Raw genomic sequence first — 16,254 nt, 5'->3', positions numbered from 1 at the left:
CTCTGCCTGGTTCCCTGTAGCTTTGCTTCTCGCAATGAGGGAACCGCCAGAAGGCCCTCGGCGCTGGACCTCAGCGTCCGGGCAGAATAATGGGGGTGGAGACGCTCCTTCAGGTGGGCAGGGTATAAATAATAAATTATTATTATTTTTTATTATTATTATTATTATTATTATTATTATTATTATTATTATTATTATTTTATTTTATTATTATTGCATTGCCAGGGGTTGGACCAGACGATCCTCATGGTCCATTCCAATTTTATGATTCTAGAGAACTGACCAGTTCTTGGCACCCTAGAAATAAGTAGATTATGCATATAGCTATGCGAAGGGTCCCTGGCAAATATCTATAGGCAAATCCTATGTTGGGGGTTGCTTCCTATTTCCCTCCCTGCAATACAGGAATGTAGAAGACTGCCTACAGCAAGTCAGGCTTATCGTCTACCACAATCATGTTTGTCTTGACTGGTAGTGGATATTTAGGGAGTCAGGCTTTTTCACAGGAACAAAGAAAGCTGCCGCAAACAGAGTTTGACCATTGGTCAATACTGTCTACACTGATTGGCAGCAGGTCTACAAGGTTCCTGGAACATTCCCAGCCGTAGCTGGAGATGCCAGGGATTGAACTGGCGACCTTCTGGATGCAAAGCAGATGCTCCATCAACTGAGCTCCCATGCCCTAGCTGCTCCCATTACCTGCTAGCCTAACATCTTTTTAATGGGAGGCGTTAGGATGCCATGGCTTTGCTATGCTCTTCCGCTTTTCCGTCTTTCAAACGGGAACCAGAAGTAAAGGCTCTGTGTCACTCTGTTTCCCGCCGAATTCATGGCTATGGATGTCCCGTCAACAAAGGCCATCAGAAAATAAGCTTACTAGGAAAGCGACTTCTTCAAAAATGAAATGGCAAGAGTTAACGGAATGATGTTGAATTAGAGGAGGAGGAGTAATAATGTTGGTGCGTTGGCTTAATCTTTGGACCACGGAAAGAGCACCCGAAGCGGCCGCAGATTACCTCTTCGTTTCGGTTCTCCCCACAATAGCAGTGGCCTACCTCACTGAAGAAGGGAAATATAACCAGACTAAGAATGCTATACAGTGGTACCTTGGTTCTCAAACGCCTTAGTACTCAAACAACTTGGAACCCAAACACTGCAAACCCGGAAGTATTCTGGTTTGCGAACATTTTTCGGAAGCCAAACGTGCTCCATTTTGAGTGTTACGCTTCTGTTTTGAGTGCCACACTTCCATTTTGAGTGTTATGCTGAGGTCTGTCTGTTTTTGCTATTTATTTTGCGTTTTTGTTTTTGTGGCCCTTTTTTGTTTTTGTGACTGTGTGGAACCCAGTTCAGCTACTGATTGATTGTGTCACTGCAGTGCATTGTTTATTGCTTTCATTTTATGGATCAATGGTCTCGTTAGATAGTAAAATTCATGTTAAGTTGCTGTTTTAGGGGTTGTTTTTAAAAGTCTGGAATGGATTAATTCATTTTGCATTACTTTCTATGGGAAAGCACGCCTTGGTTTTGGAACGCTTTGGTTTTGGAACGGACTTCCGGAACAGAATAAGTTTGAGAACCAAGGTACCCCGTACACAATTATCAAAAGGCAAGGTCTATGCAATTTGGCAGCCAAGGAGAGAGTTACGGTCCCGTCTTTTGAAGGAAGATTTGGGTGGGAACATAAGAGGGGCAATGTTCAGCAGCTCTAGGATATGGCACATAGCAAAAGTGCCCCAAAGGAAAGGGGCGTCTCATTCATTTTGGTGAGCAAGGTTTCCTGGGCAGAGCTAGCCTTACCTCAGATAGAAGGAGGCAGTTGCTGAGGGGGCACAAAGAAGATAGGGTCTGCTCTGTGCCTCCTGATTCTAGCCTGCCGCCTTCAGGTGCAACAAGAGTGTCCTCTCTGGTCACCAGCGCTGAAAGAAGATTCAGCTGCCAGTGTAGCCAACACAGAATAGGGGAGGCGCCATCTTGTCCTTCACCTCAGACAGAAAAAAGCGTCTTGGAACCAGACCCGAGCCCAGCCATGTTTTCTGCATCACTGCCGAGTGTGAAATGTTGCGTCTTAACACAAAGTCCTGAACTCATGCTAAGGAAACGAGGTTCTAGACTCCAAGCTGGAGCGAAACGTCCTGAGTTGTGCTGATGGAGCAAAAACCGGGGCTGGGTTGGTTCTAGGCTGTGGGGGGCCTTTGAGCAAGAAGAAGAAGAAGATTTGGATTTGATATCCCGCTTTATCACTACCCGAAGGAGTCTCAAAGCGGCTAACATTCTCCTTTCCCTTCCTCCCCCACAACAAACACTCTGTGAGGTGAGTGGGGCTGAGAGACTTCAGAGAAGTGTGACTGGCCCAAGGTCACCCAGCAGCTGCAGGTGGAGGAGCGGGGAAGCGAACCCAGTTCCCCAGATTACAAGACTACCACTCTTAACCATTACTCCACACTGGCTCCCACCCTCCATGGGTGGAGGTAGGTGAGTGGCCTCCCTCACCTAGTCCACCTCTTCAGTGTAGCAAGTCAAGGGGACTCATGGCACCCGGGAGCGGGGCCCTGCCCAATGCCTGACCCTGCCAACTTCTGAATGGCAGCCCTGGGCCAGGAAACGTTCTTTCCAGCCTCGCTCTCAATGTTCCACATCTCTGCCTCCTTCCCTCAGACAGGCCAATTGCCTTCCCACCTCCTCCTTTCCAGGAACGTCAATAGCCCTTTGTTTCCAGCTTTTCATAGTAACAGCAATCCTCTGTCTCGAAATATCTCCCAAGCAAATGATGCAAACCAAGGGGATATGCACATATTACGGCTACCATCCCACATCCGCTAGCTCTCCACTGAACAGCAACGTAAAGAGGTTGACGTATGCAAGAGTCGGACAATTGGTCCATCTAACTCAGTCCTGGCCTACACTGCCTGCTAGTGGATCTCCAGGGTTTCAGACAGGCAGGGAGGGGGCGACATTCACAGCCCTACTTGGCGACATCGGGGATCGAACCTGTGACCTTCTGCATGCCAAGCAGATGCTCTGTGACTGAGCTGCGGGCCCCTCAGGATTGGGCCGGATGACTAGAGGTCTAGCGTTCCTCTAGCGCCTCTTGCAGGAGCAGGCCAAAATGGCATAAAGGAGAAAACGTTTGAGACGCCCACTTCACAAGAAAGGTCTGTCTGAAAGGTGGCCAGTCGAAGGAAGTGATGTCACGGGCACAGAGGGGACAAAGGGACATCGCCGTGCCTCTGACCGTCGACAGAGTGTGGCCTTGGCTGTCAGATAAAGGTGGACTCCTTGTGGCTGGGTAGTCTGTAGCCGCGGGTCTCTTTCAGCTGCTTGCAAAGAGCTGCTTTCTCTTGTTCCAGCTGGGCAATGCGGTCGCTCTTCTCAGACACTTCCTGTATACAATATGATATCTTTACTGTCATTGTCCAATACAGAACAATGAAATTGATTATTATTATTATTAATAATAATAATAAATTTATTTATATCCCGCCCTCCCCAGCCAAAGCCGGGCTCAGGGTGGCTAACAACAATAAAATAGTGCAACATTCTAAAAACATTTCATTATAAAAATTAATTAAAATCAAATTGATGGCAACCATAAGCTTAAGTTCTGTAAAGATTGCCAAAGGAGGGAGTCAGGCTGCGCCTGGGCCAAAGGCCTGGTGGAACATCTCTGTCTTGCAGGCCCTGCGGAAAGATGTCAAGTCCCGCAGGGCCCTAGTCTCTTGTGACAGAGCGCTCCACCAGATTGGAGCCGCAGCCGAAAAAGCCCTGGCTCTAGTTGAGGCCAGCCTAACCTCTCTGTGGCCTGGGACCTTCAGGATGTTTTTATTTGAAGACCGTAAGTTCCTCTGTGGGACATACCAGGAGAGGCAGTCCTGTAGGTACAAGGGTCCTAAGCCGTATAGGGCTTTAAAGGTTAAAACCAGCACCTTAAACCTGATCCTGTACTCCACCGGGAGCCAGTGCAGCTGGTATAGCTGGTAAATCTACATAAGACATTCAAAAACCCCTAAAAACTCTGAAACCCCATTTTAAAATATAATATAATCCTATAGAGACTCCTTATACTGCGTTTAAAACCAGAATTGCATTTGGGTAGAAACTGTTTCTCAGACGGCTAGTCCTAGTCTTTATAACCCTGTAGCTTCTTCCAGAAGGTAGAAGCTGAAAGAGATCATTTCCAGGGTGCGAACTATCCTGCACTATCTCTGCAGCTTTCTTATGGCACCTGGCAGCATAGATTTGATCCAAGGTGGGAAGAGTGCACCCAGTTATTCTCTCTGCAGTCTTTACAACCCTGGACAGCATTGTTTTTCCCCTGGCCGTGCAGCTCCCAAACCACACACAGAGACCATAAGTTAATACACCCTCAACAGTACAATGGTAAAATGCCATCAAAAGGTCCTTTGAGAGATTGTTTTTCCGGAGGATTCTCAGAAAATATAACCTCTGCTGTGCTCACTTCATCGGGTCTTTGCTGTTTTCTCCCCAGATTAGGTCATCTCTCAACTTCATTCCCAGAAATCGAAACACCGATACCGTTTGTTAGGCAGACAAGCAGCGTTATCAAGAACAGAACCGCTATGTTGTTGCACTGGACTTCATGAATGAGAGGGGAATACAGGGACTCAGTTCTGGGGGGGGGGGTCAAAGTGGACACCTTTTAATGTGTCCAAAATCTGTGTCTCAGGAGGTCATCTCGGTCTGCCTCCTCAAAGGGCGAGTCCTGAGGCAGCCACTGGCTTTCACGATTGCTTGACTTGTTGGCATCCGTCTGTCTCGAGAGACAATGGAGTGTGCCCCTGGGGGGTGAAGTCAACCGGCTGCATTAGCAGCACCGAAGTGAGCTTTCCAGGGTGCAAGCCTGGGCAGTGTGTATGGGGGTCCTGGGCTGCCCAGATGACAAGACCCCCCTCTCGGCCTCGCTGATGGGGTCCAAAGGAAAGCAGAGCAATACATTTGGCACCAGCTGGGCTGCAGGAGTTGCCGGAAGGAGGCGTACAAGACGCCATCTAACCACCTTACGGATTCCGCTCTGGATTTGTTTAGGATTTACTCCTTAGCCAGGCATAGGCAAACTCGGCCCTCCAGATGGTTTGGGACTCCAACTCCCATCACCCCTAGCTAACAGGACCAGGGATGATGGGAGTTGTAGTCCCAAAACATCTGGAGGGCTGAGTTTGCCTATGCCTGTCCTTAGCCCTTTCTTGTCCCAAAGTAGCGGGCACAGATTGTTCCTTGGAGTTTACTCCCGAAGCCTTTCTCACAAATGTGTGTAACTGTAAGGCAGAGGAGGTTTAAGACCAGAGTTTTCCTTCTCCTAGACAGGCTCCCTTCCCAAGTTGATGAGCCCCATCTACCCCTCACTTCCCTCTACAACATGTGCAGAAAATGCCTTCTTGACCATTGGACCCCCTGTGGGTGTCGTCCCATTCAGTTCCACCACTCTGTCTTTGTGTATCTTGGCTTTTTGTGGATTTGTCCCTTACCTTGATCAGCAGGTGGTTCTGTTCCTTGAGGACTGTGACAGCTTGCTGCTGAAACTCCTTCTTTCCCGGTGGATAAAGGGGCCCCCCAAAACCAGGAGGTGGGACTTCAGGCTAGAGGAGAAGGAAAACCTGCGTAACTATCTGAGTGCAACTTCCTTCCATACCATACCACCCAATTTTTTAATCCAGCACTCCTGTGTTGCAAAGGGGCCACTTAATAATAATAATAATAATAATAATAATAATAATAATAGTAATTTATTTATACCCTGCCCATCTGGCTGGGTTTCCCCCAGCCACTCTGGGCGGCTTCCAACAGAATATTAAAATACAGTAACCTATTAAACATTAAAAGCTTCCCTAAACAGAGCGTCTCCACCCCCATCGTTCAGCCTGGACACTGAGGTCCAGCGCCGAGGGCCTTCTGGCAGTTCCCTCCCTGCGAGAAGTGAGGTTACCAAGAACCAGTCAGAGGGACTTTTGGGTAGTGGTGCTTGCCCTGTGGAACGCCCTCCCAGCAGATGTCAAGGAAATAAACAGCAACCTGACTTTTAGAGGACATTTGAAGGCAGCCCTGTTGAGGGAAGTTTTTAATGTTTGATGTTTTCTTGTGTTTTTAATATTCTGCTGGGAGCCGCCCAGTCAGATGGGCGGGGTATAAATGATTAATAATAATAATAATAATAATAATAATAATAATAATAAATAATAGGGTGCTTGTTCTCTGATCACAGGCAGACACAGTGCAGATGTGTTCAGAGGCATGTGCCCTGACCAAGCAAGGTAAAAAAGGAGTCAAAGGTGTCTCCAGATGTGCCATCCATCCAAACTAGTCTTATTCCAACATGGACCACATCCTTATTTTTCTATTTCAGCTCACATTTTGCTGACCAAGGGAGGCAACCCCTCCTCCCAGTGCTTAACATTTGGATACAGCCTGCTGGGAAGCTACTGTATGCAAAGCACATGGAAATGAGAAAGACCTGTATTCAGCCAGTTCTTGCTCACTTCTGTAGAGCTTCTTCAGGTGAACTTGCACCTGACAGGTGAGATCTGTCTGTTTCGCCTTCCACCCCCTTGTGCTAGAGACGTGAACGATCCTCCCTCCCAAGGCAGTCGCTTCTTCAATATCCCCCCAGGACAGAACTGCCCCAACCCCAGGCCCTCCCCTTCCCCTCTGTCCCCACTGACCTTTCCAGGAGAAGCCAGCAGGTTTTTCAAGCACAGGTTCACTTCCTGGATCTTGGCCATCAGCAGGCAGCTCTGGTTGGAGTAAGGGTCTGGGAAATAGCTCTGTGGTTGTGCAAGAACAACAGTGAGCAGGGAAAAGCAAAACAAAACTCAGTATAGAAATTGGAAGATTGCAATTCAAAGAGTTGTTGTTTTTCAAAAAAGGTAAATAGAAAAAAGGTATGAGGATGTTTGCAATTAATATACGACCTTTTAGCCCATGTGTGAAAATGTGTATGTGGACGCAGGTGGCACTGTGGGTTAAACCACAGAGTCCAGGGCTTACCGATCAGAAGGTTGGCGGTTTGAATCACGTGACAGGGTGAGCTCCCGTTGCTCAGTCCCTGCTCCTGCCAACCTAGCAGTTCGAAAGCACATCAAAGTGCAAGTAGATCAATAGGTACCGCTCCGGCGGGAAGGTAAACGGCGTTTCCGTGCGCTGCTCTGGTTCGCCAGAAGCGGCTTAGTCATGCTGGCCACATGACCCGGAAGCTGTACGCGGGCTCCCTCAGCCAATAAAGCGAGATGAGCGCCGCAACCCCAGAGTCGGCCACGGCTGGACCTAATGGTCAGGGGTCCCTTTACCTTTAACTGAAATAACCACCTTGGCTTGGCTTAGTGTGGCAGCGTCAACGAGTGTCTTGCCAAGCCAAGACTTGGCTCAGTGTGTTGTGTGAACCACTTCAAAGATTTCACACTGAAAGTGACCTTTGGATCTTATTAGTCTCCTATTCCCTGCTCCCTTTTATTCCAAGCTGGGGAGCTCCCTAAATGTGTGACAATTGTCAAAATAAACATCCGTGCTTTGAAAAGGGGACATGTAAAATCCACAGAACCTCATGTGTATCTCAGCCTACTGAATGCCGCGCCACAAATACTCCATCATCACACAAGGCCGGCCCTTACCTTGAGCAGAGTGAGGCAGATGCCTCAGGCACCTGATTTTGGGTCTCATGAAAGGGCTGCCAATTGTTAGCTGTTCTATTTTTATTGCAGCTTTACTGCCCTGGGAAGCGAAATGTGCTTGTGGGATTTTCTGCCCCAGGTGCCAAAATAGCCAGACCACCCTTAGCACCTTTAGATACCACCTAAGGGTGGTATCTGCTCTCCTTCGGGTCCTGCCTGGTACTTACTGCCTCCGTTCCCATGTGCTTCTGACGCCTCTGAGCCTCCAGGAGGTGGCGCTGAAACCAGTCGCGCACCCGCTCAACCATCTCCAGCCCTTGAAGCAAGGCGTCCCGTTCCCGTTCCAGCTCTTGCATTCGCTTCAGCTGTAAGACAGGGGGCAAAGTCAAGATTCCAGCTTGTGAGTTGCGGGGTGGGTGGGTTTATTTGATTCAACAGCACAGAACGACTTTGCAATGCTCAGGAGATCTCCATCTAAGGGAGAAGGCAACTTGCAAAGAACGATGTCAACATTTCCGCACAAAGTAGCAAAGAGCCGTAGCTCAAAGAGTATAGAACCCATGCTTTGGGCGCAGAAGGCCTCAAGTTCATTCCCAGGCACCAAAGATCATCATCATCATCATCATTTATTAGATTTATATATCACCCTTCATCAAAAGATCTCAGGTTGGTCCACAAGATAAAAATACAAGATAAAAGCACAAATAAATAGTTAACAAATCAATAACCCTGCACTCCCACAAACACATTTAAAAGGCTGTAAAATGCTAATCAGACCAGACTGAAGAGGAATGTTTTTGCAGGGCGCTTAAAAATATTTATAATGAAGGAGGCAGGTGAAACTCCCCAAGGAGAGCGTTCCGCAAACGAGGAGCCACCACAGAAAAGGCCCCGTTCTTGTGTGGCCACCCTCAGGACCTCACGTGGAGGAGGCACACAAAGAAGGGCCTCAGATGATGCAAGGCGGCAGAGGAGGCAGGAATGGGCAAAGCGACACCCTTCTGAGCTCCCCGGAAAGGGCGCCTGCCAAAGCAGCAGCAGGAGGGCAGGAGCCCATTACCAACCGGTGCCCCCAGGGCACCCAGAAAAGCAGCACATAACACCTGTGCTAGGAAATCTGAACTGGTTGCTGATTTGCTACCAGGCCAATTCCAAGGTGTTCCTATTAGTCTGTAAAGCCCTTAACAACTTGGGAGCAGTTTACCTACTGGATTGCATTACCCCATAAATGCCCGCTCAGTCACTTTTATATGCAGAGGTGGCAGCTTGACATAAACATTCTATGTAACGTGAAACCACACTTCAAAGCCAGTTCTCGACGCAGCTCAGAAAGTGAGACGGCTCAGTTGGTTAGAGCGTGGTGCCGATAACGCCAGGGTTGCAGGTTGGATCCCCGTAAGGGACAGCTGCGTATTCCTGCATTGCAGGGGTTTGGACTAAATGATCCTCAGGGCTCCTTCCAACTCTATGGTTCTATGAGATGCCCCAAACCTCCAAACCGCAATTAAAACAGCACCCCGTATCAAAACATTGGTTTGCGACAAGAATACAGCCCCTTCGACAAAACTGGCTGCTAAACTGCACGTCCAATGCAATACCAAAAGAATGAACACGAGAATAACCTGAGATGCATGTCGATGGAGTTTCTAGTGGGAGGAATCCCAAAAGGCAAGGTGCCACCGTGGAGAAGACCCTGCTACCCACAGAACACCTTCCAGGCTCTCTCGAGGGATGAGGAACAAGGCATTTCCTCATTTCTAAGGTTCTACAAATTCTTTTTTAGAACTTCAAAACACTGGATGTCTGGGGAGGAGGTAAGGTCTAAGGGAGGCCAGAACAAAGGGGTGTGGATATTTGTGTGTGTCGTCGTGGTCCCAGCTACCTGAGCCGCAGAGAGACTCACCCAGAAGAAGAAGCGCAGGGCCTCCAGGCTGCTGAGGGCCGTGCCCAACGGGACGATGAGGATGGTGTAGCCTCTCTGGACCGCCATCATGGCGCAGTGGGGGCCGGGAGGCAGCAACGCCCAGAGCAGGAGGGAAGGGGGCCACCCTGGCATCCCAGCGGGGCAGCGAGGTCCCCTCAGTGGCGCCCCTGCTTGAGGAGGGGGAAAGTCACGCTCTGACGACGAGTGCTTTCCTAGGTGGCCCCTTCTTCTCTCCCCACAAGTCACGTCCCACCTGCTTCCAGGCCAGTGTCGTCACGGAGAGCTCCGCCGCTGGCAGCCAAATCCTAAAACAGCACACCAGGGCCTCCCCAATTCCTTCAGGAACGTTTCTCTGAGCCTTTCCTCATTTCTCCTCACACACTGGACTCTCCTTTCAGCCAGTCCTCTTTCCTCTAAGGCACTTTTTGCTCCCCTGCATAGCTGTCAACCTTCCCCTTTTTTGCGGGAAATTCCCTTATTCCAGCACCGCTTCCCGCAGCTATCCCGGATTGTTAGATATCCCGTAGACTGTCTGCGGGACGGGTGAGGCTGCTGATCCCTGATTTTCAAATCCGAAAGTTGACAGCTATGCTGCTGATTCCTTATTTTCGAGGCTGCTGATCCCTTGTTTTCAAATCCGAAAGTTGACAGCTATGCTGCTGATTCCTTATTTTCAAGGCTGCTGATCCCTTGTTTTCAAATCTGAAAGTTGACAGCTATGCTTCCCTGTCACACCCTCTTCCCAAAATCCTGTCACGACCTTCCTCCACAGCGGCTTCCCTTTCCCATCCCTTAGCTCTCGCCCCTTTCAGATGCTCTCTTCTGTCTCACACACCCCTCCATCAACCTTCTCCTCATTCACACCCTTCCTTCCTTCCTTCCTTCCTTCCTTCCTTCCTTCCTTCCTTCCTTCCTTCCTTCCTTCCTTCCTTCCTAGTGTTTCCACCCTTCCTAGTGTTTCCACCCTTCCTCGCCCTTTTCTGCTGCCTGCCCGGTCTTCCACATTCGCCTTCTTTTCTTCAAATGGATTTGCACTGCCTTCTCTCCTCCGCTGCTAACCTCTCGCCGTCTCTCGCCTCGGCCTTCTCCTCTGCTTTCCCCTCTTCCCCTCAGACCCCTCCTCTGCCCTGGGGGCAAAGCAACAGTGTCCGGAATCTAACCCCCCATCCCATCCCATTTGGCTGAAATCAGCACTTTCCCCCCAGTGCATCGTGGGATATGCTTTAAAGCCTCATTTGCCCCGGACAATGGTGGCCATAATCCCTGCCCTTCCAGCTGGCTGAATTCGCTTGGGGTGCAAAGAGAGGTGAGCAGAACACGCTGCTCTGCCAATTTACGATTGCAACATGAAGAAAAGGCCTTGTTCAAAACTATATCCTCAACTTTTTGTGGTGCCAGCTGGCCCTGGTTGAAGGTGTCTTAGACTGACTTTTTAATTTTGGGTGCTTCCAAGGCTATATAGCGATTTCCGAAGATGGGTTTCAATCACAGGCCAGAAAATTCGGTTGCGCGATAACAGTATCACAGAATTGTAGAGTTAGAAGGGACCCTGAGGGTCATCTGGTCCAGGACTCTCAACTACAGCAACAAGCCCACTTCCCCCAACCCAACCCCAAAATTAGACTTTTCGCAATAAGGGAAGTAATAAGGGCCCTCATTATTTACGGGACTGCCTCTCCTGGTCTGCCCCGCAGAGGACCTTAAGGTCCATGAATAACCATAGTTTAGAGGTCCCAGGCCCTAAGGAAGTCAGACTATCCTCCACCAGGGCCAGGGCCTTCTCAGTGATGGCTCCGACCTGGTGGAATGCTCTGTCCCATGAGACTAGGGCCCTTCAGGATTTAACCTCCTTCCGTCGGGCCTGTAAGACAGAGCTATTCCACCTGGCCTTTAATTTGAATTCAGCCTGATCTTTTATTTCCCTTCTCTTCCCTCCCCCTCCCCTTTTATGAACATCACCCGCTCTGAGACCCCACAACTAATTCTCCCCTGGCCTCCTCGCTGGCCCAAGTAGGATCAATTTAGCCAGCTAGCCCTGGGGATTATCTAATTGATTTTTTATTTTTATTGTTATTCATGTTTTTATACTGTATTTTATGCTGCTTTTATAATTAAGTGTTTTAATTTTATTGTTAGCCGCCCTGAGCCTGGTTTTTGAACCGGGAAGAGCGGGGTATAAATAAAAATTTATTATTATTATTAATACATACTGGAAAGCGAGGGGTAACGCTTGAGGCAACGTGGTCTAACCTGCCCACAAACGAACTACCACAAACACTCCGTAAACAGCTGATGTCGTCTGTCCTCCCTGCAAACTCTGTGCGAGCAAATCAGGACAAATGCTTGATAAAAACTGGATGCCTGGAAGCCGCTTCAGAGCCAAAGCAGGCATGCATTAAAATATGAAGCAGGCAGCTGCAGACGGCGTTTTTCAAAGCTCATTACGGAGGGAGGGCAGCCCTTCCCCACAGAAGGAAGACAGATCAGAGCAGAGAAGGCAAACACATCAGACTGAACGCTTTTTAAACAGGTCATCCGGAAGCAACTTTCGGTAATCATACCTTTCAGGTCCAACCGGCACCCTGGAAACAACTAACAACACAAGCTGTGTGGAAGCTAGACAATATGCGCATTAATACAAACAAACACACACTTAAAATCAAATATGAACTGCACTCCTTTCCAATCTGGCCTTGTCTGTCTCATCTCCTTTCAGCATGAACCTGGACCTCTGTGGGGTGAGGGGAGTGGTCATGGAAGGGGGGGGGAGAGAGAAAAGCAATTTTGAATAGGGACAAAATGGCTGGCAGGGGGGGATTTGGCCTACTTTTGGGGTTGACACAATTACTTTGTTGACACAAAACAAATCGCAGAAACTGTTGCTGGATTTCTCTTTCCTGCTGCAAATTTAGTTAGTTTCATTGCATCTTGGATTGTTCCTGTCCTTAGTTCATATAAGTACCATGGGTTTTAAGTCGGTGCATGCCAGAAATTGTAGGATTTTGCAATTTCTATTTGCTTTCGTCGGGTCTGAGACCGTACAATGACATTTGTATTGATTAAGCCACCCCGGCTCTTTTCACGCCCTTAATTCTCAGCTCGGTTTCATCCTCATGATCTTCTACAGAGAATGCAGGTAGTAGTAGTAGTAATAATAATAATAATAATAATAATAATAATAATAATAATAATAATAATAATTTATTATTTATACCCTGCCCATCTGGCTGGGTTTCCCCAGCCACTCTTGGCAGCTTCCAACAAAACACTAAAATACAATAACCTATTAAACATTAAAAGCTTCCCTAAACAGGGCTGCCTTCAGATGTCTTCTAAAAGTTTGGTAGTTACTTTTCTCTTTGACCTCTGGTGGGAGGGCTTTCCATAGGGCGGGTGCCACTACCAAGAAGGCCCTCTGCCTGGTTCCCTGTAACTTGGCTTCTCACAGTGAGGGAACCACCAGAAGGCCCTCGGAGCTGGACCTCAGTGTCCGGGCAGAACGATGGGTGTGGAGACATTCCTTCAGGTATACTGGACCGAGGCTGTTTAGGGCTTTAAAGGTCAGCACCAACACTTTGAGTTGTGCTCGGAGTGCTTCACCTCTATCTGGCTGCCTTGCAGAACTGAAATTTTTGAGGTCACGCAAGTCAGGATCACATGGAAGAGGTTTGCGATGTAAACACAACCTTGGACCGAGCGACCTCAAAGGACAATTGCAGCCCGGAGGCAGGTTTTTTTAAATTAATTAACGATGCTGATTTGTATTTCTTGAGGCTTGAATAATCCTCCTGTCGCTGGGAAAAAAAGAAGAGGGAAAAAGACATTGTTTTCCGTTTGCACACAAAGGTGTGGCGTGTGGAATGCCTGACTAAAAATGACGCTTAGGATGTTTGCAGAGCGTTGGCTGGGTTTTTTTTAATCACATTTAAGTTGCACAACTAATTGTGGATTGGAATGTCCCAAGGCCGGACTTTTCCCAATAAAGAAAGGGATGGGCAGAGGCATTTGGAATGTGTGGCTTGACACTCGTTCTGATGTCGTCTCAACTCCCCATAAACAAATCAGAAATGAGGCTCAGTGACCAGGTTGTCCGGAAGGGCCCTCAGGAGCCATTCCGTGGGCTTCCTCACCATATCATATTCCAAGGCATTGGAAATGGTGTGCCTCCGCGGTTCCTTCGGAAGTCGGATACTCCGGCGCCTCCCAGCTTGACAGAGGGAACTGTTGATGCTACGCGAGCGCGTGACTCCTTTCCCATCGGATTCTCCTGGAGAAAGAGATTCATTATGCCATAAACATATTTTCAAAAGAAGGGGTTGGGGAAGGAACTTACAGGTTGATTTGTTGTCGTTTGATCTGATAAACGTTTGAGCATCCTGCCATTTACAGTGGTCCTCATACTGCTCCCTCGTGCAGGTTTTTCGTGCCACAATATAATCCTCGTAGGAATACCAACCCATATTGGTGACAGTCACACCATACATTAATAATAATAATAATAATAATAATAATAATAATAATAATAATAATAATAATAATAATAATAATTTATTTATATCCCGCCTTCCCCACTGAAGCCGGGCTCAGAGCGGCTAAAAACAGTAAAAGTAACACAGTTTACATAAAATCACAATCAATTAATTGAAATATATTCTGAAATAAATTCATTCTAAAATCAATTCAGAATCAAATTAATGGCAACCATCGGGCTAGAGTTCTATGAGGATTACAGAAGGAGGGGGGGTTCAGACTGTGGCTTGGCCAAAGGCCTGGTGGAACAGCTCTGTCTTGCAGGCCCTGTGGAAAGATGTCAAGTCCCACAGGGCCCTAGTCTCTTGTGACGGAGCATTCCACCAGATCGGAGCCACAGCCGAAAAAGCTCTGGCTCTGGTTAAGGCCAGCCTAACCTCCCTGTGGCCCAGGATCTCCAAGATGTTTTTATTTGAAGACCTTAAGGTTCTCTGTGGGATGTATACCAGGAGAGGTGGGCCTGAGATTAAACCACCACGGCTTCCCACAAAAAAACTCTGGGAGCTGTAGTTCATTAAAGGTGCTGGCAGTTGTTAGGAGACCTCGCTATTCCTCTCCCAGAACTACAGTTCCCAGAGTGCTTTAACAATCAGTCCCTCCTCCCAGGGAATTCTGGGAATTGCAGCACTGACAGTTCCTCCCCCCGCCCTTCGCTCTCGACATGAGAACTCGTGAACATCCAATGAAACTGAACGTCGGAAGGTTCAGGGCAGATAAAAGGAAGCGACGGAGAGCATCGTTCAGCTATGGAACTCACTGCCACAGGAGGAAGTGATGGCCAACAATTTGGATAGCTTTGAAAGAAGAAAAGGCAAAGTCATAGTGGCTGAGGTTATTAGTGTTACGATATTGAAGCAATGCAGCTGCAAGCTGCTGGTAGCTTGAAAGCAAAACATAATGGGAATGTTGGGACTGTCCGTGGGAAACAGAGGGACAGTCTATTCACAGTGCGAAGCACCAGAATTAGCTCAGAGTGTAATATGAGCTGTACAGGAAGTACTGCATGTGTTTGTTCTCTCTCGACTGCAGGAGTATGAAGAGAGCAGTCATGTTTTCTGTAACGCTACAAAGACAGAAATAAAGGCATGTAAATATGTTTCTGTCTATCTCTTTCCCCTGCCGAGGGGGCAGGAAAGAGGTGTGTGTTCTTCTCATGCTGAGAAGGATCGCCTATCGCGACCTCTGCCTGGATCTTGCCGGGAAAGCAGACAGGGAGGTCAACAGGAGACCAAGCCGGGTGCCTGGGAGAGTTGCCAGTTTCTCCTGATAAAGGCTTGATTTCCGACAATTAGGGGCTGCTATACATGATGGCTATGTTCCCCCACCACTTCCAGAAATGGTATGCCTTTGAATACCAGTTGCTGAGCAATCACAGGTGGGGAGATCACTGCTGCACTCAGGTACCGCTTGCAGGCTCCCCGCCCCCCCGACATCTGGGTGACCCCTGTGAGGGAGCTGGGACAGAGCAACAGGCGCTCACCCCGTTGCGGGGATTTGAACTACCGACCTTCTGATCAGCAAGCCCAAGAGGTTCAGTGGTTTAGACCACAGGATGTGCTGATGGAACAACCTGCAGGTGCTATGTTGAATACATGGACTCGATGGCCCTTGTGGTCTCTTCCAACTCTATGATTCCAACTCTATGATTCTATGAATTCAGGGCACTCCCAGACAGCTACAGTTTCGGGGTGGGATTCGATTGGCAGACTCATGTTGCAACATGCCACTTTAAAGACCCCCCCCCCAAGAATCCTGGGAATTGTGTTTTGTTAAAGGTGCTGAGAGTTGCTAGGAGACCACACACACCCCTTCCCCTTACGGAGGAATTGACAGGAAAGGGGTATTGACTGTTGAACCATTTAGTGAAATGAAAAGAGGTCTCCTAACAACTCTCAGCACCCTGAACAAACTACAAGCTCCCAGGATTCGGGGGGGGGGGGGAAGGAAGCCATGACTTTCCTTGTTCCTCCAAGGCCAATGGTCTGTCAAGTCCAGAATTCATCCCACTTGTCACAGTGACCAAGCAGAAACTTCTGGTCAGTTCACAAGCAGCGCATGGAGCAAGAGCCTTTTCCTCTACGTGAATTTTTTTAAGCCCTTTTAAAGCCAGCAAAGTGAGTTCCATAGCTTAACTCTGCACTGTGTGAAGTAGTTCTTCTGCTCATCCTGAACACCCCA

General features: G+C 48.3%; 1 protein-coding gene across 1 annotated transcript in view; it reads right to left on the bottom strand.

Moving 5' to 3' along the window:
• Positions 1–215: 215 nt before the first annotated feature.
• SAPCD1 (suppressor APC domain containing 1) overlaps positions 216–16,254 on the bottom strand; it is a gene marked incomplete at its 5' end in the record, with an annotated part of 33,647 nt that continues 17,608 nt past the window's right edge. Inside the window, 5 exons of the mRNA XM_081183356.1 lie at positions 216–3,383; positions 5,487–5,597; positions 6,678–6,779; positions 7,850–7,987; positions 13,677–13,813. Coding sequence (XP_081039482.1) covers positions 3,261–3,383; positions 5,487–5,597; positions 6,678–6,779; positions 7,850–7,987; positions 13,677–13,813 — 611 coding nt within the window. The 3' untranslated portion in view covers positions 216–3,260. The remainder of the gene's footprint in view (positions 3,384–5,486; positions 5,598–6,677; positions 6,780–7,849; positions 7,988–13,676; positions 13,814–16,254) is intronic.

Source organism: Podarcis bocagei (assembly GCF_964188305.1).
Source record: "Podarcis bocagei genome assembly, chromosome: 2".
Taxonomy (NCBI): Eukaryota; Metazoa; Chordata; class Lepidosauria; order Squamata; family Lacertidae; genus Podarcis; species Podarcis bocagei.
The sequence above is the reverse complement of the archived record's forward strand: the minus strand, read 5'-3'. Positions and strand labels throughout refer to the sequence as shown.